Source organism: Trichoderma camerunense (assembly GCF_050948025.1).
Source record: "Trichoderma camerunense strain CBS 138272 chromosome Unknown V8C40scaffold_2, whole genome shotgun sequence".
Classification (NCBI taxonomy): domain Eukaryota; kingdom Fungi; phylum Ascomycota; class Sordariomycetes; order Hypocreales; family Hypocreaceae; genus Trichoderma; species Trichoderma camerunense.
Window position 1 is genome coordinate 47,676 of NW_028145368.1, and position 22,581 is coordinate 70,256.

At 48.4% G+C, this 22,581-nt stretch overlaps 7 protein-coding genes across 7 annotated transcripts; 3 read left to right on the forward strand and 4 right to left on the reverse strand.

Moving 5' to 3' along the window:
* Nucleotides 1-379: 379 nt before the first annotated feature.
* On the reverse strand, nucleotides 380-723 carry V8C40DRAFT_261133 (uncharacterized protein; the record flags this gene model as incomplete). The annotated part of the gene is made up of 2 exons (XM_083219224.1): nucleotides 380-485; nucleotides 539-723. The coding sequence occupies 2 exons, from the start codon at nucleotides 721-723 to the stop codon at nucleotides 380-382; spliced, it is 291 nt and encodes a 96-aa protein (XP_083077417.1).
* A 568-nt stretch (nucleotides 724-1,291) lies between these two features.
* V8C40DRAFT_88035 (calcium channel protein CCH1) lies at nucleotides 1,292-8,073 on the forward strand. Its single transcript, XM_083223560.1, has 5 exons — nucleotides 1,292-3,004; nucleotides 3,061-5,430; nucleotides 5,488-7,250; nucleotides 7,307-7,396; nucleotides 7,465-8,073. The coding sequence occupies exons 1-5, from the start codon at nucleotides 1,469-1,471 to the stop codon at nucleotides 7,949-7,951; spliced, it is 6,246 nt and encodes a 2,081-aa protein (XP_083077418.1). The 5' UTR covers nucleotides 1,292-1,468; the 3' UTR covers nucleotides 7,952-8,073.
* Nucleotides 7,929-9,565, reverse strand: V8C40DRAFT_231797 (ATP phosphoribosyltransferase). Its single transcript, XM_083212998.1, has 4 exons — nucleotides 9,349-9,565; nucleotides 9,220-9,254; nucleotides 8,630-9,145; nucleotides 7,929-8,546 (listed from the first exon to the last, which is right to left on the reverse strand). Exons 1-4 carry the CDS (start codon nucleotides 9,363-9,365, stop codon nucleotides 8,179-8,181), a joined length of 936 nt encoding a protein of 311 aa, XP_083077419.1. The 5' UTR covers nucleotides 9,366-9,565; the 3' UTR covers nucleotides 7,929-8,178.
* A 453-nt stretch (nucleotides 9,566-10,018) lies between these two features.
* V8C40DRAFT_231799 (kinase-like domain-containing protein) lies at nucleotides 10,019-13,169 on the reverse strand. The gene is made up of 2 exons (XM_083212999.1): nucleotides 11,064-13,169; nucleotides 10,019-10,993 (listed from the first exon to the last, which is right to left on the reverse strand). The coding sequence occupies exons 1-2, from the start codon at nucleotides 12,951-12,953 to the stop codon at nucleotides 10,646-10,648; spliced, it is 2,238 nt and encodes a 745-aa protein (XP_083077420.1). The 5' UTR covers nucleotides 12,954-13,169; the 3' UTR covers nucleotides 10,019-10,645.
* A 556-nt stretch (nucleotides 13,170-13,725) lies between these two features.
* V8C40DRAFT_231800 (TLC domain-containing protein) lies at nucleotides 13,726-15,317 on the forward strand. The gene is made up of 2 exons (XM_083213000.1): nucleotides 13,726-14,353; nucleotides 14,406-15,317. Exons 1-2 carry the CDS (start codon nucleotides 13,871-13,873, stop codon nucleotides 14,904-14,906), a joined length of 984 nt encoding a protein of 327 aa, XP_083077421.1. The 5' UTR covers nucleotides 13,726-13,870; the 3' UTR covers nucleotides 14,907-15,317.
* Nucleotides 15,318-15,475: 158 nt separating this feature from the next.
* V8C40DRAFT_231801 (velvet 2) lies at nucleotides 15,476-18,164 on the forward strand. Its single transcript, XM_083213001.1, has 6 exons — nucleotides 15,476-16,267; nucleotides 16,330-16,384; nucleotides 16,447-16,526; nucleotides 16,595-16,878; nucleotides 16,946-17,234; nucleotides 17,292-18,164. Exons 1-6 carry the CDS (start codon nucleotides 15,693-15,695, stop codon nucleotides 17,533-17,535), a joined length of 1,527 nt encoding a protein of 508 aa, XP_083077422.1. The 5' UTR covers nucleotides 15,476-15,692; the 3' UTR covers nucleotides 17,536-18,164.
* V8C40DRAFT_231804 (RAVE protein 1 C terminal-domain-containing protein) lies at nucleotides 17,672-22,323 on the reverse strand. Its single transcript, XM_083213002.1, has 7 exons — nucleotides 22,132-22,323; nucleotides 19,495-22,036; nucleotides 18,998-19,435; nucleotides 18,700-18,946; nucleotides 18,400-18,650; nucleotides 18,104-18,332; nucleotides 17,672-18,040 (listed from the first exon to the last, which is right to left on the reverse strand). Exons 2-7 carry the CDS (start codon nucleotides 21,814-21,816, stop codon nucleotides 17,814-17,816), a joined length of 3,714 nt encoding a protein of 1,237 aa, XP_083077423.1. The 5' UTR covers nucleotides 21,817-22,036; nucleotides 22,132-22,323; the 3' UTR covers nucleotides 17,672-17,813.
* Between the last annotated feature and the right edge of the window lie 258 nt (nucleotides 22,324-22,581).

The window sequence follows — 22,581 nt, forward strand, 5'->3', positions numbered from 1 at the left end:
CCGAAATATCTCAATAGAGGGACTCGCACGAGGCGTGGACGTTGTTGGATGGGAGAAGTTGTTAGGGCATAATATTAGTATATTAGTAGGTGCCTACCTAGCAGTGAGTAGACGATGCGACAATGAAAGGCAGGAGCGATGCGATTCTCCCCGTATCTCACTTATCGATAGGATCATGTTGCTTACTAGGTAGGCAAGAGACAAATACAATGCATCACCATAACCACTAGGAAACGAGAAGCGGGAAAAGAAAAGTAATCGATTTAGAATTAGATACGCGCCATACGCCCCCGACAAGACTGTAGCAGTATTATCCCTCGCTGTTGAACATAGATAGGCACAGACGCCTAGAACTCTGCGACAACGTCACCCGTATTATTTATAGGGATGATACGATCTCGTCCTCCTCCACGCGAATCGAGTGCTCCGAGCCCATTGCTTGTACCGTCGAGAGTGCCTTCTCCGGCGCGATTACAGCAAAGCCCCTATGAGAATGTTAATAAATGTTTTGGACTCTTAGAGTTGAGAAGAAACATACTTGATGATTGTGTAGACATGTGTGATTTTGCCACCAGCTTTGAGGATATTGTCCTTGACTTGGTTGACGAATGAATCTGGAGTAGAGGCGTCATCAAACCAAATGATGGCTGACTTCTTTTGATCAACAGCAGAGCCGAGTTGGAAAAGGCTGAGAGCCGCGACAAAAAACAGGCTGTACTTCATATTGGCTGAGGTGAGTGAGTAGTGCTGATGACAGTACCTGAGTCGAAGATGTTGCGATTGTCACCGGCAGGATGGAGACGAACCATTTGACACCATGCCCGTTATAGCTTAGTACTATATAATCGTACGACAGTGTTCATAAAGAATGAAATATTACCTAATCAATACTGAAGGAGAGAAGAAAATTAGAGTTTTGTTTTAGTTAGCTGTCTTACGTAATATGCACTATGAATATTAAATTCGCCATGTAAATAATATATTATATTAAATAATCAAATAATTAATTTAAGTGAGAAATAGTTCTTCAATTTTAAAAATTATATCATTATAACCTACATAGTTTATTTACGTTATTTTATTTCGTCGACTTCACCTAACAAACTATTCATAAATACTAATGAAGAAGTACGTAACACAAGGTCAATTAAGCTCTAAAAATAGACATCTCCTAAACTCCTTGTAGCATTACGAAGTGTGGCGCAAGTGAAACGCGAAGCTGCCTCCAAACCCCTGTTCTCTGCCCATTGATAGTCGGCTTGTGATTATTCAATATGTGTATATGCTAGATGTTGGTATTCGATTCCTTTCCCCCCAAAACACTGTTTGGATACTTATTCGAAAACTACACAGAGGCGCTATCGTCGGCCGATGCTTATTCCAGCAAAGGGACCAGCTGTCGGGCCTAGTCCGTAATGTCGAGTCCGTGCTACGATTCCGACGCATATCGCTTTGAGAGCTTGTGACAATGTCCTCCGAGCGGCCAGACGACGACCGGACGGTACGCCCGCCACCTCTGGTTTTACAAGGCGCCAATTCGTCCGATAACCACCGCGAGCCAACGAGGACGAATAACGAACCTGGACTGTCAACCTACTGGCACCCGTCGTATAGCTCGTCTTCTCATGATAGTATAAACTTCGATTCGCATATAGATCCTACGGCGCTACAGGCAGCGCTTCCTCCTGATATTCCACCGCCTCTCTCGCAATCACCACACTTTGCTCCAGATTCATATCACCCGTTCGATGGAGGCTCGCAGTACATCGAAGAGTCAGCGAATCCGTACTATTCAGATTCTGATAGAGTTCCGCTTACGGCGGGAGTACAACCGATATCTGGCACCCATAACGAAGACGCTCACGGAATCCTTGCTAGGAGCAGTTTCCAGACTGTTCGCGATGACGACAACGCTCCAATCCGTGACCAAGAGGGAAAGAATTTTGGACATGGTTCGAATTCGGGTTATCTATCCGCTGGTCATCAAAGTTATGGGTTATCACTGGATCCTGGAGACTTTCGCCTATCGCGATCACCGTCTACATCTGGAGCCTTTCATCGCGCCGGATCAATTGTGAGGGCTATGTCCCAGAGAGTCGTGAATCTTAGCGGAGAATCAGATATCACCGACCAGGGATCTTCACGTTATCGCTCCCGCTCCCGCGACTCATCAAGTGAAAGACCGGCCAACCCAGCAACGACGACGTATGGCGCCGAATCGTATTATGGCCGACCAGCTTCTTCTCGGGAGGAGAAGGCTAGTCAGAACCTGTTCTTGACTACCGATATTCCACCTCGCGCCGCTCGCGCAAAACCTCTCAATCCCCTCAAGGGCAAAACATTAGGCATATTTTCTCCAGAGAACCGATTTAGATTATGGATGTGTGATATCCTGGTCAATCCATTTACTGAGCCCTTTATCTTAGTCCTTATCATCGCTCAAACGATTCTACTTGCCGTGGAATCCTGGCCAGACGTCTTCAGTCCTGGCAATGAGCGTTCTGAGCGATGGGGTAAAAAACCAATAGACTGGACTATGCTTGGGCTCTTTATCATATTCACATTAGAGATTGGTGCTAGAATTGTGGTTTCAGGGTTCATATTAAATGCGGCAGAATACAGTACCATTGATCGCCAAAGGGGCATCAGGGCAGCAGTTGAAGATCGATACAAAACCATTTTTCGGCCCGAGCGACAAAAGTCAACGAAGAGAGTTCGGTCAACTCAACCTCAGGCCCCTGCTTTTGCCCGTTCTTTTACAACCTTGATGCAGGGCCCCCAGACTGGTCCAAAGACGATTGAGGACCAGCAACGCTTTCAACTGGCACGTCGAGCCTTTTTGCGCCATTCATTCAATCGCATGGATTTTGTTGCTGTTGTTTCTTTCTGGATTACTTTTGGGCTAAGTATCAGTGGAACTGAGAACCGACGCCATTTTTTTCTCTTCAAAATGCTGAGCTGTCTTCGCATTTTGAGACTGTTAGCTCTTACTCACGGCACTGCTGTAAGTGATAGTCTATTTACTCCGACTTGTTGTGATGCCATACTTATGCGACATAGATTATCCTGAGAAGTTTAAAGAAAGCAGCCCCTCTCCTCGTTCGTGTAGCGTTTCTTATCAGCTTCTTCTGGCTCCTCTTTGCTATCATCGGCATACAAAGCTTCAAATCCAGCCTTAGTCGACAATGCGTATGGTTGGATCCGTTAGATCCCACCAACTTGACAGCCTCATTCACCAATAGTATGGAATTTTGCGGTGGCTACTTGGATAATGCGACTGGAGCCACACGACCTTGGGTAAAATTCAGTACCCCCGGATCGCTTGACAACCTGGCCAGAGGAACTGCCGAAGGGAAAGGTTTCCTGTGCCCCAGAGGATCGATATGCCTGCAGCAGGATAACCCTTACAATGGAACTGTCAACTTTGATAACATCCTCCATTCCCTCGAGTTGGTCTTTGTCCTCATGAGTGCCAATACTTTCTCTGACTTGATGTATTACACTATGGGCTCAGATTACCCTCAAGCGGCTCTCTTTTTTGGCGCGGCAATCATGATTATGATGTTGTGGTTGACCAACCTGCTGATAGCCGTCATTACTTCATCATTTCAGGTCATTCGTGAAGAAAGCAAGTCAAGTGCCTTTACGCTTGAAGCCGAACCGTCCTCACAGTCGCACGCAGACGAGCGACAACGGAAAATTTCGCCTGCACAGAATTTATACAGAAAAACCTCGTTCTTCTGGTTAGTTGTTGTTGCCTTTGCGTTACTCAGTGAAGCTTGCCGTAGTGCATCCATGTCACATACTCGAGAAAAATTTATCAACGCAGCCGAGATTGTCGTCACTATACTTCTTGATGTTGAAATTATCATTCGAATTGTGGCTTTTTGGCCTAGGTTCCATCGGAGTTGGCAGAACTTATTTGATTTAGCCTTGGCTATTATCACTTCCGCAATTCTCATTCCGCCTATTCACAATACTCGGGTGTATGCGTGGCTCACAGTCTTTCAAGTCCTTCGAGCATATCGAATTGTCTTGGCAATCCCTGTGACGCGAAAGCTCATTTTGCTAGTGCTGGGAAGCGCGGCGGGTATTGGGAACCTTATGCTGTTTGTATTTTTGATGACCTTCTTGGTGGCAATCTTAGCTGCGCAGCTCTTCAGGGGACAAATCCCCGTTTATGACGATGACGGGAACTTGAATCGCATCTCATTCAACACCATATTCAACTCCTTTCTCGGCATGTATCAAATACTCTCCAGTGAGAACTGGACGGCTATCTTATACTCGGTCACCTCTTATACTACAGCAACGAAAACGGCTTGGATTGGTGCAATATTTCTAATAGGCTGGTTCATTTTGTCATTCTTCATCCTGGTCAACATGTTTATTGCTGTTATCCAGGAAAACTTTGATGTGTCGGAAGACGAGAAGCGCTTAGAGCAAGTCAAGGCCTTTCTTCAAAGGAAGGAACTTGGGCGTACGGCCAATAATCTTACGCTGTCGACCATCTTCAGCTGGGGGAAATCCCGCCGCCGCAAGGATCCATTGGACTATGGCCCAGGCATGATGGAGATGCTTCTCAAGGATACCGTGGTACAGGAGTTTTTAGATGATGAAGTGGCCGACCCTCTCCGTCTTAACCCAGAGCACAGAGGCCCACCGCAACGGAGCACGACGAGGCTGATGGGAGATGGTAGGCCGGGGTTTTTGAAGAAGATATGGTCCCGGATCCATAAGAGCGAGCCCAACCCCTTCTACTCAAATATTCGTTTTGACGGTCCGAATGGCACCTTGGACCCTCGACAGATGGCTCGGCAGGCGGTGACAGCAACGTCGGCTCGCCGTAAAGCCCAGCGAGATTATCTCGCTCAGTATCCACGATACAATACTTCGTTATACATTTTCCCTCCCACCAGTCGCATCCGGCGATTTTGTCAAAGTCTTGTAGGCCCAGCAAGAGGCCTTGAGCGCTTCGACGGTGTCGAACCTAACAGGATAGCCTGGTACACGATATCGACTTTCATCTACGCCTCAGTCTTTGCAATGGTTGTGATAGCATGTGTCACAACACCGCTCTATCAGAAGGAGTACCGAGATCACCATCCTGCTACCATGACTCAATGGTATATCTGGACAGACATGGCCTTTGCTGTCATCTTCACAATCGAGGCTATCATCAAAATAATCGCCGACGGTCTATTATGGACGCCCAATGCATTCCTACGTAGCTCGTGGGGTATCATTGACGCAGTTGTGTTGATTACGCTATGGATAAATGTTGTGACGTTACTTATCGATGATGGTGCCATCTCGAGAGCATTGGGTGCATTCAAAGCCCTTCGAGCCCTTCGACTATTGAATGTTAGCGACAGCGCGCGGGACACGTTTCACTCACTCATCATAGTCGGATGGTGGAAACTTTTAGGTGTATGAAGAACACTATATTCCATTGACCCTTACTAGAGATTGCTAACACTGTCATAGGCCGCATTTGTGTCCATCTCTCTGCTGATTCCATTTGCCATTTACGGCTTAAATCTCTTCAATGGAGAGCTAGTGTCTTGCAATGATTCTGGCGACATATCTCTCCTATCCCAATGTTTTGGCGAATTCAATAGCACTCCTTATTCAAGCGATTGGCCGATTTTGGCACCAAGGGTGGCAGCAAATCCATATTTCAGTTTTGATGACTTTGGCTCGTCGCTCTTCACCTTGTTTCAGATCGTCAGTCAAGAAGGATGGGTGGATGTCTCTTTTGCTGCTCAAGCAATTGTTGGTCGCGGTATGCAGCCACAGGATGCGGCCAATCAGGGGAATGCCATGTTTTTCGTTGTATTCAACCTCTTGGCAACTGTCTTCATCCTTACTCTGTTCATCTCCGTCTTTATGAGAAATTACACAGAACAGACCGGCGTTGCATATCTTACAGCAGAGCAGCGATCATGGCTTGAATTGCGAAAGCTTTTACGCCACATCTCGCCGTCAAAAAGCTCATATGATGAATCGGAAAACAAATGGAAGAAATGGTGTCACAAGAGAGCCATTGAGAAAAGAGGCAAGTGGTATCAAGCGGTTACCGTGGTCCTAGTTTTGCATCTGGCTTTGCTAGTTGCCGAATTCAATGACGAGCCATCTTGGTGGACTACGACTCGTGAATACGTGTTTTTACTCTTCAGCCTGATATACATCAGCAACATCACCATCCGAATTCTAGGCCTGGGTTGGACGCGTTTCCGACGAAGCTCTTGGGATCTTTACTCTCTCGTGGCTGTATCAGGTGCTTTTATTGCTACTCTAGCACTGTTGATTGCAGACGCTAGGGCTGATACATATGTGCAGCTGCAAAAGATATTCTTAGTGGCTATTGTTCTCTTGGTGATACCTCGGAACGACGCTCTGGATCAGCTGTTCAAGACGGCCGCGGCCAGTTTGCCTGTAATTGGTAACCTCCTGGCTACCTGGTTCGTCTTTTTCCTTGTCTTTGCCATTGCAATGACGCAGACATTCAGCCTGACCCGCTTTGGAGACAATGAGGGAAGCGACATCAACTTTAGAACAGTTCCGATGGCTTTGATCTTCTTGTTTAGAATGAGCCTTGGAGAAGGATGGAATCAAATCATGGAAGACTACGCCGGCATCGAGCCGCCGCTTTGCGTCGAAGCCGAAAGCTTTTTCGACAGCGACTGCGGCAGCAAGCCATGGGCCAGATTCTTGTTCATCGCCTGGAATATTGTCAGCATGTATATCTTCGTGAATCTGTTTGTCTCGTTGATTTTCGAAAGCTTCAGTTATGTCTACCAGCGTTCGTCTGGCATGTCTGCGGTTGATCGAGATGAAATTCGAAGATTCAAGGAAGCCTGGCGGAGTGTAGATCCAGCAGGAACTGGCTATATCACCAAGGAAGCCTTCCCTCGTCTTCTCGGTGAATTATCCGGCGTGTTCCAGATGCGGATATATGAAGCAGAGGATTCTGTACGGTCAATCCTGGACGATGTTCGCGAAGATATCAGGATGTCTCGCCATACCTCGATAGTCTCGATGGCTGCGCTAAATGACATTGATATCAACAAATTAAATGAGAGGCTCAGCCAATTGGACGTCAAAAAGATTCGCAAACGCCGTCATCGATTTAATATCTTCTACGAGGAAGTCCTTGTCAGCGCCGATCCCGATAAGGGAATCGCTTTCACTGATGTTTTGATGATTCTTGCCCATTACAATATTATCAATGATAGCAAGAGTCTAAGGTGAGTTATTACCGCTGAGCTATATATGAAGCTCAAATTTGCTAACCAATGTACAGGCTTGAGGAGTTTTTGCGGCGTCGAGCACGACTACAGCGTGTCGACGAAGCTATCCGACGACGAACCGTGCAGGGGTTCTTTGATACACTGTAAGTAAAACCTTTTGGACCCCCCTGAACATATGTACCTAGACAGCGAGCTGACTAGATTGGCGCAGATACTGGTCACGCAAATTCAAAGCACACATGGAGCGAAAGCGAGCCTCACGCATGACAACCATCCCGCAGCTTAGAATCCCGGATATTCTAGTTGAAGATGACGAAGACGACTCTTTCTCTGCACAGACAGAAGCGAAGCTGTCCCAACTCGGCACGGGTGCTGGTGAAGATGGACACAGAAAGTCGGCCTGGCCTCCGGAGTCGATAGCAGATGGCGGCGCCATGCACAATCACCCCCTCGGCCTCCCTCGCGAATCGTTATCGGTAAACGAGGAGAGCGGAGGCATTTCGACATTCAGCTTCGAGCTTGAAATGCCGGATGTACGGGAAGCGACGGTTGCGGAATTGGAACGTCCGGTAGACGATGGTAATTTAGACTCGGTCCAGGACATGCTGGACGGCTCAGTATGGATAGACAGCATCCGGCGGAGTGCGACTTTACGAAGTACAGACAGAAGCTCATATAGATATGATGATTTGCCCTAATGATCGCTGGGCGATATAGATGGGGAAATATTGGGGAATACATTTTAGAATAAACATATTTACAAGCGAGTTAATTTTGTTTAGCCGTAATCTATCTAATGCATGAGCCTCTTTGTGAATTTCTTTCTTTTGACACTTTTGCCTTACTCCCTTTTCCCCATGTTGCCAGTATCTTGACCTCCCCCTTTTCTCATATGTTGGACAGCATCTTCATTCCAAAATAGACATTATCGTGTGTTGTGAATGTCCAGGACCAAAATGTCGTGGGCTCCCACCCGGGTCAATTCATCCATAACCACAGCAATCTTCTTCTTCTCAACCATTGAGCTCACGGCAACCCAGCCGTCGTCCAGCGTTGTGATGGTCGGGGCCCGCTTTCCGGGGGTGATCCTTGTAGCTGCTTCGACGCCTGATCGTTCAATGTTGTATTGGCAAAGGACGTATCGCTGGGCGGTGATGACACCACGTATCCGCGAGGCGATCAGGTCGACCAACTCGGGGTTGGATGGTGAGCGGGACTTGATGAGGACGGCAGTTGACTCGACGACTGTGTCGATAGCTTTTAGTCCCGCAGCTCTCATGGTCTCTCCTGATTCTGCGACGGAGTTAGTTGCGAGATGCTAAGAGCCGCCAATGGAAAACCGGGCGGGGGCGCAAGTATGTAAAAAATCAACTTACCAACAAGATCGACGATGCCGTCGGCAACGCCCAATGCGCATGCCGCCTCAACACTGCCACTCAGCTCGATAATCTTAGTCTGAAGCTTTCCAGAAGCCGAACCACCGTTCGCCTTAGCCTCCAGCTGCGCAAAGTACTCCGCAGTCAAGTTCACAAAACTCGTACCAATGGTACGGCCGATGAGGTCTGCACTGGTAGCGTACACGCCCTTCTCAGGAACCTGGACCTGGAGCTTGCATGACCCAAACTCGAGTTCCATGATGCTCTCAGTGCCCGCAGCTCCCGCGGTGGCCGCAGAGGCATTGACGCCCGCATCGTGCTCCTTGACCTGGTCCCATCCGGTGATTCCCAAGTCGACGCGGCCCTGGCCAACGAATGTCGGGATGTCGGCCGCGGGCAGGAAGATGAGGGCTATCGGGAGGTTCTTGACGAGGGCAATGTCGAGGCGGTTTTCTCTCCGGAACTGGATGTCGGCGCCTTCGAGGAGATTCAAGGTAGCCGAGTTCAATCGGCCCTCTGCAGAAGGAAAAAGGGTCAGCGCCAAATACAGGATTTGGAGGAGAAATGCGGTTGCGATCAATGAGACTAACTTTTTGGCACCGCAAAGAGCAAGCGTCCGTTGAGACTATGACAAGATAAGAGTCAGCATCTTTTATTTCTTTATACAGCGAAACGAATGAATTTCTAGCCAACGCCATATAGTTGCCTCCAAGACTCACCTGTTAACGAGATCCATTGTTGCGACAAACGACAGCGAAAGTGACAAGAAAGAAACAATGTCGCCAATGGAGGGGTGGGAAGAAAAGCACAAAGTAAGTCGTCGAAAGCAAGTGGGACTTGTCTTTTGCGACTCGAGTCATACAATTGAAAATGACGGAACGGATCCGATTCTCTGCTAGAAAGCCACTCGAGTCGAATATGGCCCAAAAAAGCGCTAACAACGGAATTCGTTTCTTTGAGTCTTTCGGGGCCCTCCGAAACCGGTACCAAAAAGCGCACCAGCATGTATCCATGCAAGTCATCCATTGGGTTTACTTAGTATTTCTGAACCCAGCCAGACATTCCAACTCCACCTATCAGGTGTCAATGTATCGGGCATGTAGCAGCATACCTTGATAAGCCCACAAATGGCATGTAAAACGCGATATAGAATACTTTGTAGATTAGGATTGGGTACATTGACTACCACATGCTAAATACTTGCCTCTAATAAGCCCAATCTGCCACCACATGTCAGTGATGGTAGGCTATGAAGCTACTGCACCGCGAATCTAGCGCTACACCAAACCAACAAGCCGCTCACCATACAATGATGTTGGAAGCTGGCATTGCGCCGCTATAAGTTAAGTACCTTCTGTGTGTTAATATTTTATAGAGAAAGAATCGAATGTCAATTATTATGTAACCATATTAATATTAATAACAAGTTGTCAATCATCTTATTGTGCAACGTTTATTACTTGTATATCAACCAGTGCTAAACCTATATACCAGGCAAAAACATACCTCCATGTATCGGCGCGCTTTATAGCAGTATTTATATCGTGCCCCAAGGAACTTTTTGCGCCGTCTACTATACCGGGTCTACATCCCTAAAGACAAGACACTATACAGACAAAAACGGCGGGAGGGGAAATGGGCCCCTCGAGTCCCCTTTCTTATGACGACAAAAATGCCGATAACACCAGCCATCATCATCTTCTGTCTGCTGCTGCTTGCTTCTGCTGCCGCGCAGTAGGGCTCCTCGCCCTGAACCATTCTACCATCCAATGCTAGAGAGAGAGAGAAAACAATAAGAAAAGACATGTGCGCTGCGACTAAGTCTCGCTCTAAAAGACGAAAATCAACAAGGCAATGATGCGCTGCGCTCTTCATGTTGCCATTGTACTCAATGTGATAAAAACACCCTGTCAAGTAAAATGTCTGAAGTCAAGTCATTTGCTAAGACGTGGGACAACTCCTCCACTTCGATTAGCTTCCCAACATCAATTTGTGTTTTGAACTTGGGTTTTGGGGTTAGAATGCAGGTCCTAGACCATTGCGTGATTGTCTCTTGCTGAAGCGGTTCCTTTTTGCCGGCGCGGGGTCTTCAATGCTGGCTTGGCCTTTGCTCAAATGGTTACGCCCAGATCGATCGCTGCCTCCGAAGCCATCTGAAGTGTTCCCCCTGCCAACCAGAGTGCTGGATGGTGTTGATACTGTTGACGACATCTCGCCAAAGCTGGTATCAGCTGCCAGCGTCTGTTGTGACAATGCCATGTCTCTGGCCCTCTCTAGGCTTTCCACCCACTCTTCAGCAAATGCATGGTCGCCCCCTGAACTAGATGCAGTCTTTGTTTCTTCAAATGTAAAGTGTTGGCCGCCCTATTCAATGTATGAGATTCATGATGACCAAGAAAATAATAAAAGGAAAAAGGGGGGTATATAGTCTTACCGTATCGAGACACCATACGTACTGGCCCTTGGCATCCTGATGAGTTTTCCACGTTGTATCGGGTGCCAGAAGCGACAGCTCCTGCTTTGCTCTTTTTTCTTCACCGCCAGCTGGAGCCAACAAGATGCGGCCGCTTGAAGTAACCATGACAAGCCTCTGCCGTTTTTTGGTCGTACTTCCACCAAAGAACCGAGCCAGTTTCCTATGGCCCTCGTCAGACCCCTTCCCGTTGGATCCATTGGGTATTGGCGTAGAAAGAACCATCATGTCGCCAAGCTTCAAGATACGTTCGTTATTTCGTGTAAGCACCGGAGACCACTCAATGTCCAGTTGTGTCGGGGGTGGCAACTCCGTGATGATGCGAGCAGGTCGGTTATTGCCATTCACTGGATTGCCTTGCGAGCTGTTTGGTGGCTGTGCTCGGGTGGTCGGGTTAGGGCTTGTTGAAAAGTTGTTGAGCTGGATGATGTTTGGTTCCTGGGCGGGTGGGACATAAGGACGCAGTCGTGGAGCTTTCGACCTCCACAAAGTTCTTCCAAAAGGCTGGCCGCTGAAGAACTCATGATTCTTGATATGCTCGATGGTGAGTCTCCTAGCTGGGTCAAGAACAAGGCATCGCTCCACCAAGTCCCGTGCCAATGGAGGAAATCCTTGAGGAAATTCGTATTCCAAGTTGACAATCTTCTGGAAAGTCAGGTATTCGCTGCCGGCCTTGAAGGGTGGCCGTCCAGCCAGTAGCTGATAGATGATACACCCAAAAGCCCAAAGGTCGCTAGCCTTGCAAGCATTCTTGTGCGTAAGCAGCTCGGGGCTCACGTATTCGGCCGTACCAACAAAGGATGCCGCACGGCCGTCGTCGTTACGATTATCCGTGTCGAGTCCATCGCCACCATCGGCATTTCCATCCTGAGTGGTTCGGGGATCGTTGAGGAGCCTGGCAGTGCCGAAATCTGTAATCTTGACGTGCATCTGGTCGTCGAGCAGTACGTTTTCTGGTTTCAAGTCACGGTGTATAACTCCTCGAGAGTGCATGTAGTCAATGGCGTCGAGAATCTGGGCCCCATAGTATCTGGTACATTCAACATCAAACGTGCCGGTTCTCTTCAGCACGCCGAGCAGCTCGCCGCCATTGCATAGATCAAGCACGTAGTAAAGGGACGTCTCGTCTTGGAACGTGTAGTACAGACGAACAATGCCAGGGTGCTCGGTCAAGCGATTTAATGTGTTCTTTTCGATATTGACGTATTTGATCTTCTTCTCCTTGATGATGTGTCTCTTTTCTAAAACTTTGATGGCGTACTCCTTGAGAGTCTGGCGGTCGGTCGCTAGATATACGGTGCTGTATGAGCCCTCTCCGAGCACCCGTCCAAAGGAGAAGTCTCGAACTCCTTTTTTAATCTGTCGAACGACCGGACGGCCGCTTTTGTCGAGCTCCCGGCGTACACCAACGGCAGCGCCGCGGTCCTTCCATTCTTCGCTGGTTGTTGGGACAGGGGCATCGCCGGCGAATGCCTGAGATTTGGCACTCGAGGCAGCACTGCCCTCGCGCTGGGACGGCTGTCGAGAAATCGCGGGCTGGGGTGGGTGATGGTAGCGTGAAGGCGCCCTTTGGCTGGGTTCTCTGCCAAGGTATTGCGCCCCTGGACCAGACACGACGTCGGATCCTGCAGTTGCATCGGAGAGCGTCACCCGCAAGCCGTCCGAGGAGTGTAGGGTGCGTTGAGGTTGGGATTGAAATTGAGATTGGGGCTGCGAAGCGTTCCTGTAAGCTTCGACATCGTCTGGGGGTGCCGACGGCTTCGGGTCGTCGTGGACAGCATCAGTAGCATCGTCGGGATTGGCGATTCGAAGTCCTCCGAGAGCCTGAGAGAGACTCAGGTCCCCATTCATCGTGACGGTCAAGGAGCACAGGATGCTCCTTGGGGATGGCGGACTCCCTACTGTATGAAACAGGGTGACGAATAAACAAGTACTCGTACAGTAGCCGCAGCAAGGCACGGGCAACCGTGTGCTAAGTCGCCTCTTAGCTTCTCAGTCCTTAATGCAGTGGATTCGGCCCTCCCTTCATCTAGTGCATAATCCCAGGTACGTAGCAGCAAAGTAGCCAGCGGCCTTACGAAATCTCCTAAAGGAGTAAGAGATGCTCCATATTCAATCTAACATGTGTATAAAATAATATTACTTGTACTAGCACAGCTCAGGTCAGGTAGCACGGAGCTCGTATGTACCTGGTTGCAGTACCCAGGCAGGTACTATTCTATTACACAAGGAGAGAGAAAGAGAAGAAGAGCAAAAAGAAAAAAAAGAAAAAGGCATGAATAACATTTACTTGCATGAGCCTATTTCATGTATAATTACATCTTTTTATGATGCACAGCCCAGATTCAATGCTCCACATACATACGTAAGGTACGTACGCATTTCGTTTACAAAGAACAGAGCTCAAAGTACTTGACATATATACACGTTCGGTAGTGGAATCTGTGGTAGTCATTCCCTGCAAGGATGTACTTGTGTTATCGCTTATCTTCATACATATGCTACCCTTATTGCCTTAGTACTGCTACCTAGACCTCCAGCTTGTAGGGACCCTCATGTGAGCGAGCCCCTCCTTAGGCTAGGTCCCTTAGCTATTGTTCCGCCCCTAATAAAGTTTCCCTGCCTGCTTGCCTACCTAAAGTACTACTTACACTTCGACACCTGCAACTCCAACAAAGCTCAACAACTTCTACCTTTACACATCCCCGCCATAGACGAAACCATAGACGAAACCCTTCCCTCTGCGATCGACCCCGAGATATTCTACAATGAAGGATCCCTTCTTCATCCCGCCAATACCATGGCTGTCCGAGCTGGTGCAGCCGTTCAGTGACCGATACGGCCTCCCTTCGCTGCCACTGCACATCCACGAAGTGCTTCTGTCTGCCATATTCTATTCACTCATTTTCTGGCCCATTTCGCCCATTCTGTCAAGATTAATAGCACCTCAACACTATTCCAAGTTATCTCGCAAACGACGACTCAACTGGGATGCTCACGTGGTGTCTTTTATCCAAAGCACCTTGATCAACATCATTGCCCTCTGGGTCATGGTAGTAGATCAAGAGAGAGGCAATATGGATCAGGAAGAGAGAGTATGGGGATATACCGGTGCCTTAGGTATGGTCCAGGCCTTGGCGGCTGGCTATTTTGTATGGGATCTGTTTGTGACCAGCTTGAACCTGGATGTGTTTGGGCTCGGAACTCTTGCGCACGCGATCGCAGCCCTGCTGGTTTACACTCTTGGATTTGTATGTTGTTTCTCCAAAGATACATTGATGTTTCCTACTAACTATTCACCAGCGTCCCTTTGTCAACTACTACGGACCTACCTTCATCTTATGGGAGCTTTCCACGCCCTTCCTCAACATTCATTGGTTTTTTGACAAGGTCAACATGACTGGATCCCGCCCTCAGCTGTACAACGGCATTCTTCTGCTCTTCAGCTTCTTCTCTTGCCGACTCATCTATGGTACCTTTCAATCGTATTGCGTTTTCAGAGACATATTCTCTGCTGTCAATGCTCACCCAGCAAAGGCCTTTTCTGAATCGCCCGTCATGATTTATGCGACGTCAGAGACCACTGTCCCCTCTTGGCTTGCAACGTCATATCTCGTGTCAAATCTCACTCTCAACTTTCTCAACTTTTACTGGTTTATTATGATGATCTCGGCTGTTCTTAAGCGATTCCAGCCCAACGAGAAGCACGAGACGGCTACAGAAGCTGAAGTGGATTTGTCTTCAGTCGTCTCTGGAATCTCTAGGGGCCCAGAGCCGCAGCGTCGGAAGCAGGAGAAGTCTTGAGACTTGGGGCAGTGGTTTTTGCCTTGACTTCCGTATGACTGTTATGACGTTTATCGATTGGGAAGAGATGATGCCTTCATGTGTTTGTGTCATGGGGTTGCGCGGTGCGGTCAGGCGACCTAGACGGCTACAGGTATGAGACACGGTGCCGGTGCTATGCGGGGGGGATTTCTTGCTAGTATTGGGGTTTCAAATTATGGGAACGCTGTATGGTAATTGGTTAGACTTTTGTTTTTTATATTTTTATCTTTACTTTTTTTTTTATTGTTATTATTATATTTTGTTTTCAAGACGACGGCCGGGATCTCATACCTTTAGATTTAACTGTTTTAACTATACAGGTATTGGTTATATGATGCGTAATATATCAAATTTTAGAATTATTATTAAATAAACTTCTTGATTAACAAATATTTAACATGCTACACTTTAAAAAACAAAATACACCTGTTTCTAAATTAGTATGATGATTAGTCATATACGAATATCTTAGTCTTGGCCGCACGCGTCAATACGACTAAGCCCTTTCCGAGCAAGGTAATATATAAATTCCAACATAAACTCCATCCCAACCAAGCACGCGCCAGGTTCCCACTAAACACCTTCACCTCTTTAACCCAAGACAAGACAGCCTCGAGTGGGATACTGCTATCCCGCTTCAGGGCTAGGCAGGCCGCTAGAGTCCTGCATCCTTACCTGACTTGTATGCTCCGTGTCTGTCACTTTGTCTGAGAATATCCACAGGTAATGAATGACAGCGTCGGTTGACCATCCGACCTCGAAATCATGAACCCGGCCTATGGCTCTTCGGATGCGCCCCGGCAGGCGCCTATCGGAGGCCATGGCTCTGTGCCGTCTCTCCCCCCAGTTGTAAGTCCCAGCTCGGCGTCAAACTCCGCGTCTCTGGACCATCTGTATCATCACCAGCCGCGCCATCCACTTCCTACTGGTGCTGGAGCTGGAGCTGGACCCCATTCTCCAATCCAGAGTCAAGCTCCTCCACACCTGCAGCCTCACTTTCAACCTCACCAGGGCCAGGGCCAGGTCCAGGGCCATCACCACCAGGAACGAGACCATCAGCTGCCGCCACCCATCAACGCCTACAACACACACACCCAGCAACCCCAGCATGAGCCTTTGCCACCGCGGGTGCTGGACCCTGCGTCCAACGAGCAGAGAGATCAGCAGCAGCAGCAGCCTCCCCCTCCTCATTCTCTTCCTCCTCAGCATGTCCTCGAACGCCAATCCGGACATCGCGAATCGTTCAGTGCCTTGATCCACGCCGAGGGACAGCAGGTTGGGTCGGCAAGTATGCTCGTTCCATTCTCAAAGAGCGACGAGCTTACGGGTCGCAAGTACCAGTTAGTTTGCCTCAACGCGCTGCTATCCTTTTTGATCCAACACAGCTAATCCAGCTTCCAAGCCTTGATGTAGTCCAGCAGCCTCGACGAGCCCGCATGTGCGGCTTCGGTGACAAGGTCAGTTGCTCCTGGTCATCCCTCATGCATCGACTTCCACCAGACTGCTCACAGCCCCATAGGATCGACGGCCAATTACACCACCGCCCTGCGTACGGCTTGTCATCACCGATCTCGCTACCGGAAAGGAGATAGACTGCAAGTATGTACAGCCTAGTGCGGTCTGATATGTCGACAAGTTTAGGCTCATTCTAACCTATTCAATCTCAGTGATATTGACCATTCCATGTTTGTACTCAACGTTGATCTGTGGAACGAAGAGGGCACACGCGAGGTCAACCTCGTTCGCTCTTCCACAAGCAGTCAATCAGCAACCGCAGTATCGTATCCATATGCATCCATCACAATTGCAGATAGCTCGCACTCGACATACGGCCAAAATATCCCTCCCCCGAGTCGTGACGCCACTTATAGTCTGCCACACACTGCAAACTACCCACCAGAATACCAGACTCAGGCTCCTCAGGCTCCCCAATCTACTTACAACGCCCAAGGTACTTTATTGCAATGGCTGCCCATCTTGTATTGATAGTTTGCAGATCATTCTAATCAAATTTGCAGGCTCTGCGGCGTATCTACCTACCACATACGGGCCCCCGACGCAGTATTTCCCACGGCATCAGACGTATGGCTCGGATGCGGGCCTCCCTGGAACGGCTTTTGGAGGATATATGGATCCAAACTCCCTGACGAAAATGGCCGTGGTCGGTGGCCAGCCTCAGGGCATGTTCACACGGAATCTCATAGGCAGCTTGGCCGCGAGTGCCTTTCGCCTAACCGATACAACGGACCATCTGGGCATCTGGTTTGTCCTGCAAGATTTGAGTGTCCGAACAGAAGGACCATTTCGGTAAGGCGGTTCCTTTACGCAGCTCGTACAAGTGGGGGTGCTAACTTGCCTGCGTAGCTTACGATTCTCTTTTGTCAACGTTGGCGCTCCCGGAGGGGCTGGCAAGGTCAATACAGGAAGGGCTCCGATATTGGCGTCATGTTTTAGCGAGGTGTTTAATGTTTATTCCGCGAAGAAATTCCCCGGAGTCTGCGAAAGCACGCCTTTGAGCAAGACGTTTGCCGCTCAGGGTATCAAGATTCCCATTCGCAAGGATGCCAATGGCAAGGGTGGAGATGGGGAGGATGATTATGTCGACTAAAGTCTTGCATTCCCTAGTATGGCCAACAAATCTGTTGATTAATATTTTTTATCGACTTGGACGACAGAATTCATATCAACGTGGAACGTTCATAATACAGGGGGCTTGGCCAATACGGAAACAGGCTGGCTCTCGTGAGCAGAGTTCCAGCACAGGATATCATTACGACGGATACAAGAAACATGCTTATTGAGACAAAATCAGTGATACTTATTCCCACCCCGCCATACCAAAAATTTTCTCCGTTGAATCCTTCGTGTATATACAGTTACTTTACTCTACAAGCCAAAACTATCAAGCAATGATGCAGCGTCTGGCTCGTGAAAAGTCGAGGGCGGCGCTACAGGACGCTTAACCTGTTCACGCTCGGTCAATATCTTCGCGTGTAGCTCCGATGTGTGGAGATCATTGACAACGAGCGAGCTTCTTCGTCTCAGGAGCGTCAATGGGTTCATATCACCTCCGAGTCCAGTCGTTGTTTGCTGTTGGAACTCCCACGTTCGAACTAGTATACCTTGTTAGCTATTCCGCCAGATCTTTTGAATAAAAAAGGGGAAGATGTTTATACCTAGGCTAAGGCCGAGAAGATCGCAACCCATACGATCGTAAAGCTTTGCGCTATGAAGAACGAATTCCCACTCCACCTTAGGCGATACTTTGGACGCTCCTCGTAATGTCTGCAGCGTTTGCTGTCGCAGCTGGGAATAAAGAACAACTAAAGCTGGATCATCTGTTAAGAAAGACCGAGATTTTAAATCTGGCGAGGAAGGTGTCTCAAGGAGGGTATATATCGGAGTCTAGTAAATATATATCCGTTAGTGCTTCGTAAACTCCAAAGAATTTTTTTCGATCGACAATACTCACAACAAGCGCTCTCACTGCCATGTCCTTTCTCCCTAACATCCAGAATGCCCAAGATGCGAGCCAGCGGTTGCCCTCACGCGATGCGACTGTCAGCACTTCTTCGTGCAGTAGTTTTCGTAGTACGGGCCCATCATTGCCTTCGTATACGCGAGTGATGGCAATAGCCAGCTGTAGATCTTTCAATTGACGAAGACAGACCTCAACGGCATTCTCCAGCTTATCAGCCAGTAAAAAGAAGGCAGCCGCATATTCTGTTGCTTGTTAGAAATATTCCATCAAAGTCTTCGTGATTCAACCTACTAAATCGTCGCTTGCTCAATAGCGCATACGCATTTTTCAACGCAGCTGTGCGCCATCTGGGTTCCTCAAAGTCGTGACCCAAGAATTTCTGAGTTGTGGCTTGCTCCTTGTCTCCTCCAGCCATTCGCCAAAGTCCCTGCAGTATCGTCTTCTTACGAAGCGCAATGTAGAACAGGCTGCATTCCACCGGGCTTCTGTCCCCGTTCTTGGTGTATTCATTTCTTGCGACGGCCTCAAATGTTTTTTGCTACCCACTGTTAGCACTTCTGCCAAAATTCATCATGCAAATTTCACAAACCAATTGCTGTGTGTCAGTGAGCCACATAAATATGCCGCTTTCTCGCGCGTTCTCCCATAACAAAACGTTATGGTTTTGTCGAGACACAAATTCCGATAAAATGTCCTGACTGCCAGAATGATACGCCCAGTTAATTTCTCTCCAGGAAAGCTGTATCTCATTCGTGCGCCCCTTTCGAAGTGCGTGCTGTCGGAAAAATAGCATAAAACGGGCTCCATTCTCGTCTATCGAGCGGCGCTCTCGCTCCACCAATGCCACACACTCAATCATGTCTACCAATTGAATCTGCTCATGACCTGAGAGTTGGGGAATACCCAGTTTCGTAAGCCGTTCGTTGATTGAAGTGGCAGTCTCCTCGGTGAAAACTTCCTCGTCTTCTTCTTTTGCGGTTGAATCTAAATAACTGAACCCCTTATTGGATGTTTGGCTGCTGTTTTCCTGTACAAATGGTTAGCCGAACGCTTATATACACATAAATAAGAATGAATATATCATACAACTTCCGTCTGGTAAAACTCTTGCAAGTCAATTCCCAGGTAATCATCCACAGATTCTCCCGGAACAAGAAACTTCAACGTCTTATGAAGCTCCACAAGAATTCGTCGCACGAGCTTGTTTCTTCCTGCGAGGATGCATTGACTAAGAAACTGTGGGTGGAAAACGGGGAGAGGTCCGTTAAATCTCTGTACAGCCTCGAAGAGATCCCATGTTCCATCTTGACGATGAGGCAGTCTGAGATCAGTAGTAAGCGATTCCTCAGCCCTGACACGTCGATCATAGACGAATAACTGGTTGCCCGCTCCGATAAGTAAGTGTCCATTACCAAGCCATGTTGAGTCTCCGATTGGATGGGGTGTCAGTTCACGAATGTTAATCTCGCGAATTGGTGCCCAAGCGGCGCCCTTATTCAAGTAATCAAATCGCATTTGAGATAGGAGAAGTACACGATACTGGAACCCAACAGCCAATATCGATTGAGCGTCGGGGGTTGAAGTCCAATCAAGATCCTGGATAGCATCTTGCGAATGATAGTCCTCGTCAAACTCGAGACGAGAGCCGCCAACATCCCATATGGCAAGAGTCGACCTATTTGACTTTACTATTGCAACCTTTTTGAGCATACTGCCGCTGGTCAATGCCGGTTCCGAGAATCCCGTTTCAGCATTGCACGTTGACAGCCATCCAACACTCTTGCGTTCCAAATCAACACGAGCTGTCCAGAGGTCGATTCGGCCGGTATGAGTACAGGACATGGCGATATCCCGGGCAAAGACGTCCAGAAATCCTGATGTTACGGGACCAGAACCCGCAGGATCAACAGGAATAACATACTTCAAATCATCATCAGACTTGATATCAAACTGGCAAAACTGTTCGATACCCGCTCCTAGAGTACTTGTTGAGTCTTTGGCATAGTTTGGAAGACTGAGCTGCCAGACAATCCCATGCCCCTTGGATGTTATCATGGCCATGTGCGCAATTTTATAATTTGCACCCTGCGGCCTAGGCAAAACGATAAGACAAAGAGGATTACCCGGTGCGTCATACGTACACTCAGCGAGTATACTGCCCTTTCCATGCCGGCAATCCCAGAGTGATAAAACATTCTTCCTGTGTAAAACGACAAATCGGCCTTGACGGAGAACGCAAATGCGGTGAATATGGCCGGCCTCTGGAATAATGCTGCGACGACGGAAATCAAGGAACCCATGTGAGGATCCAACCGGATTTGTTGGCGTGTGATCCCACACGACGGTTTCGCCATCCCTTGTCCTCGATACCGCCGCTCGGCCGCTGAAATTGCGCACTATTTTTCTGATTGAGGCAGAGTGGCCGGACCATATCGAATGGAGCAGTAGTCGTTTATCATTGGTCGTGGGATCAAATAAATCTGCAGCGCTGCATTCAAATATGGCTATCCTGCCATCGAAAACGTGGAGTAGTATCCGCAGCTGTCCATTCTTTCGATTACAATACGTCTGGATTTCCACATGAGATAAATCGTTCGAGGGTAGAAGGCTAGAGAGGTTCTCCAGTCCCGGTGATATCGTCTGCGCAATGTTGAAGATTTGGCGATCGTCCGCCAACGTACTACCGACATTCTCCAGAGCCCAAGCAGTCAAGAAGCCCGACCGATTCATAGCAAGACATATCTCAGGGCTCCTGTTCGCAATGGCCACCAAATGATCCAATGCTACATCATCAGTGCTGCTGTCATCTGCCATTCGCTGTTCTATGGCCCTTTCCACGGAAGCTGTGAAATCTCGCCCATCGATAATACAAGCCAACCATGGCTCTTGCGGAAGGGTACCGCTTGGCATTGATTCGGTGACGTTGATTTTCCCCCAAAGTTGCCATTGCCAACCATTTGCCGTATCGACTGGAATCCACACACGTACATGGCCATCTAAGCAGCTGGTGTACAAGACATTGCCCGACGTCTGTTCAACATGGAACGGCTTGCGCCATCTGATGCTTGTAACAACGTCTGGGTGAGGTAGGTAGGCCAAGTCAAATCGGACGTCGTTAGAGCCATAGGTTAAGCGGCGCCAAACTTTGGTGAAGTAGTCGTGGTCAGCGATGGAGGCAATATAGGCCGAGTCATACGATAGTGTCGCGGTTTTCGCAGGGCTAGGAAGCCATTGCTCCCATGAGCGCCCGGGGTGCTCCCCAGTGGTGAACAGAGATAGATAGTTGCCTGCAACTAGAAGCTCCTCTGAGCTGCCCCAAGACAACGCGCATGTCGTTCCAGCGCCATCCTGAGGTACGTCGAAGGTGACTTGGAGCGCCCACTGTTGAAATGTGAGCTCATATCTCATACATTGCAAATGATCAGGATGATGTGACCTTTAATGCATCTTCCTGCAGCTCTTCCAATGGTTTATAGATTCGAACCTGCGTCGCTGTGCTCGTCGCGATTTTGCCCGTCAATTCGTCAATGGCTATTGCCTGCAGCGGTTCATCATTGTCGTCGTATATCGTTTGAAGGATCGTCTGCAATCCATCGAGGATGGTAAATGCATTCCCGGTAATGTATGCCTTTGTGGTTGGAGGAGCACATGGTAAGCAAGCTGCTGCTGTATCGAGAGGTCTCGAGCTTGGAGCTCCGAGCTTCAGGGATAAGACAATCTTACATTCAGGTGTAAGTTGTTCCAATAACCAATAGCCAGACCTTGGAGTCTTGACTGCGGCTTACCCGGCAGGACGATGCTCATGCTACTGGGAGACGAGGGTCCAGTAGGCTAGCGAGAGGTTGTCCAGATGTAAGCTCGAGGATTGCGATGGCAAGCATGATATTAAATGCGCAGGTTCATGGGTGAATCCAGATGACGTTGCGACAGGCCAACCAAATCATGGCGCGTAGAGCTTAGTTTAGTTGCCCAGTGGTGCTAAGGTGCTACAAAGCACTGAAGGGTCCGTGCTCCGCATACCTCAGGTACACTGGTCTAGGTACAATGGGGTCAATGTCTTCAAGTTATACTTTACATACAAACTCTACATCTCCCACTTCAAAAGTAAAATATCGAGTAGAATGTATTATTACTAGGTAGATACAGAAAGATTCGTATTAAGTAAGAAAAACA

Bases quoted from the DNA above. Each gene is read 5' to 3' on its own strand.
- V8C40DRAFT_88035 (XM_083223560.1), top strand. From the start codon at position 1,469: ATGTCCTCCGAGCGGCCAGACGACGACCGGACGGTACGCCCGCCACCT. The intron at 3,005-3,060 runs GTAAGTGATAGT...TATGCGACATAG, and splicing joins CTCTTACTCACGGCACTGCT to ATTATCCTGAGAAGTTTAAA. The intron at 7,397-7,464 runs GTAAGTAAAACC...AGATTGGCGCAG, and splicing joins CAGGGGTTCTTTGATACACT to ATACTGGTCACGCAAATTCA.
- V8C40DRAFT_231804 (XM_083213002.1), bottom strand. From the start codon at position 21,816: ATGAGATATGAGCTCACATTTCAACAGTGGGCGCTCCAAGTCACCTTC. The intron at 19,436-19,494 runs GTATGATATATT...CCATTTGTACAG, and splicing joins AGTTTTACCAGACGGAAGTT to GAAAACAGCAGCCAAACATC. The intron at 18,041-18,103 runs GTATAAACATCT...AAGGTATACTAG, and splicing joins TCTTCTCGGCCTTAGCCTAG to TTCGAACGTGGGAGTTCCAA.
- V8C40DRAFT_231801 (XM_083213001.1), top strand. From the start codon at position 15,693: ATGAACCCGGCCTATGGCTCTTCGGATGCGCCCCGGCAGGCGCCTATC. The intron at 16,385-16,446 runs GTCAGTTGCTCC...ACAGCCCCATAG, and splicing joins TGTGCGGCTTCGGTGACAAG to GATCGACGGCCAATTACACC. The intron at 16,879-16,945 runs GTACTTTATTGC...TCAAATTTGCAG, and splicing joins ATCTACTTACAACGCCCAAG to GCTCTGCGGCGTATCTACCT.
- V8C40DRAFT_231797 (XM_083212998.1), bottom strand. The intron at 9,146-9,219 runs GTTAGTCTCATT...TTCCTTCTGCAG, and splicing joins GCTCTTTGCGGTGCCAAAAA to AGGGCCGATTGAACTCGGCT. The intron at 8,547-8,629 runs GTAAGTTGATTT...ACTCCGTCGCAG, and splicing joins CGGCATCGTCGATCTTGTTG to AATCAGGAGAGACCATGAGA.
- V8C40DRAFT_231799 (XM_083212999.1), bottom strand. From the start codon at position 12,953: ATGAATGGGGACCTGAGTCTCTCTCAGGCTCTCGGAGGACTTCGAATC. The intron at 10,994-11,063 runs GTAAGACTATAT...TACATTGAATAG, and splicing joins ACGTATGGTGTCTCGATACG to GGCGGCCAACACTTTACATT.
- V8C40DRAFT_231800 (XM_083213000.1), top strand. From the start codon at position 13,871: ATGAAGGATCCCTTCTTCATCCCGCCAATACCATGGCTGTCCGAGCTG. The intron at 14,354-14,405 runs GTATGTTGTTTC...ACTATTCACCAG, and splicing joins TGGTTTACACTCTTGGATTT to CGTCCCTTTGTCAACTACTA.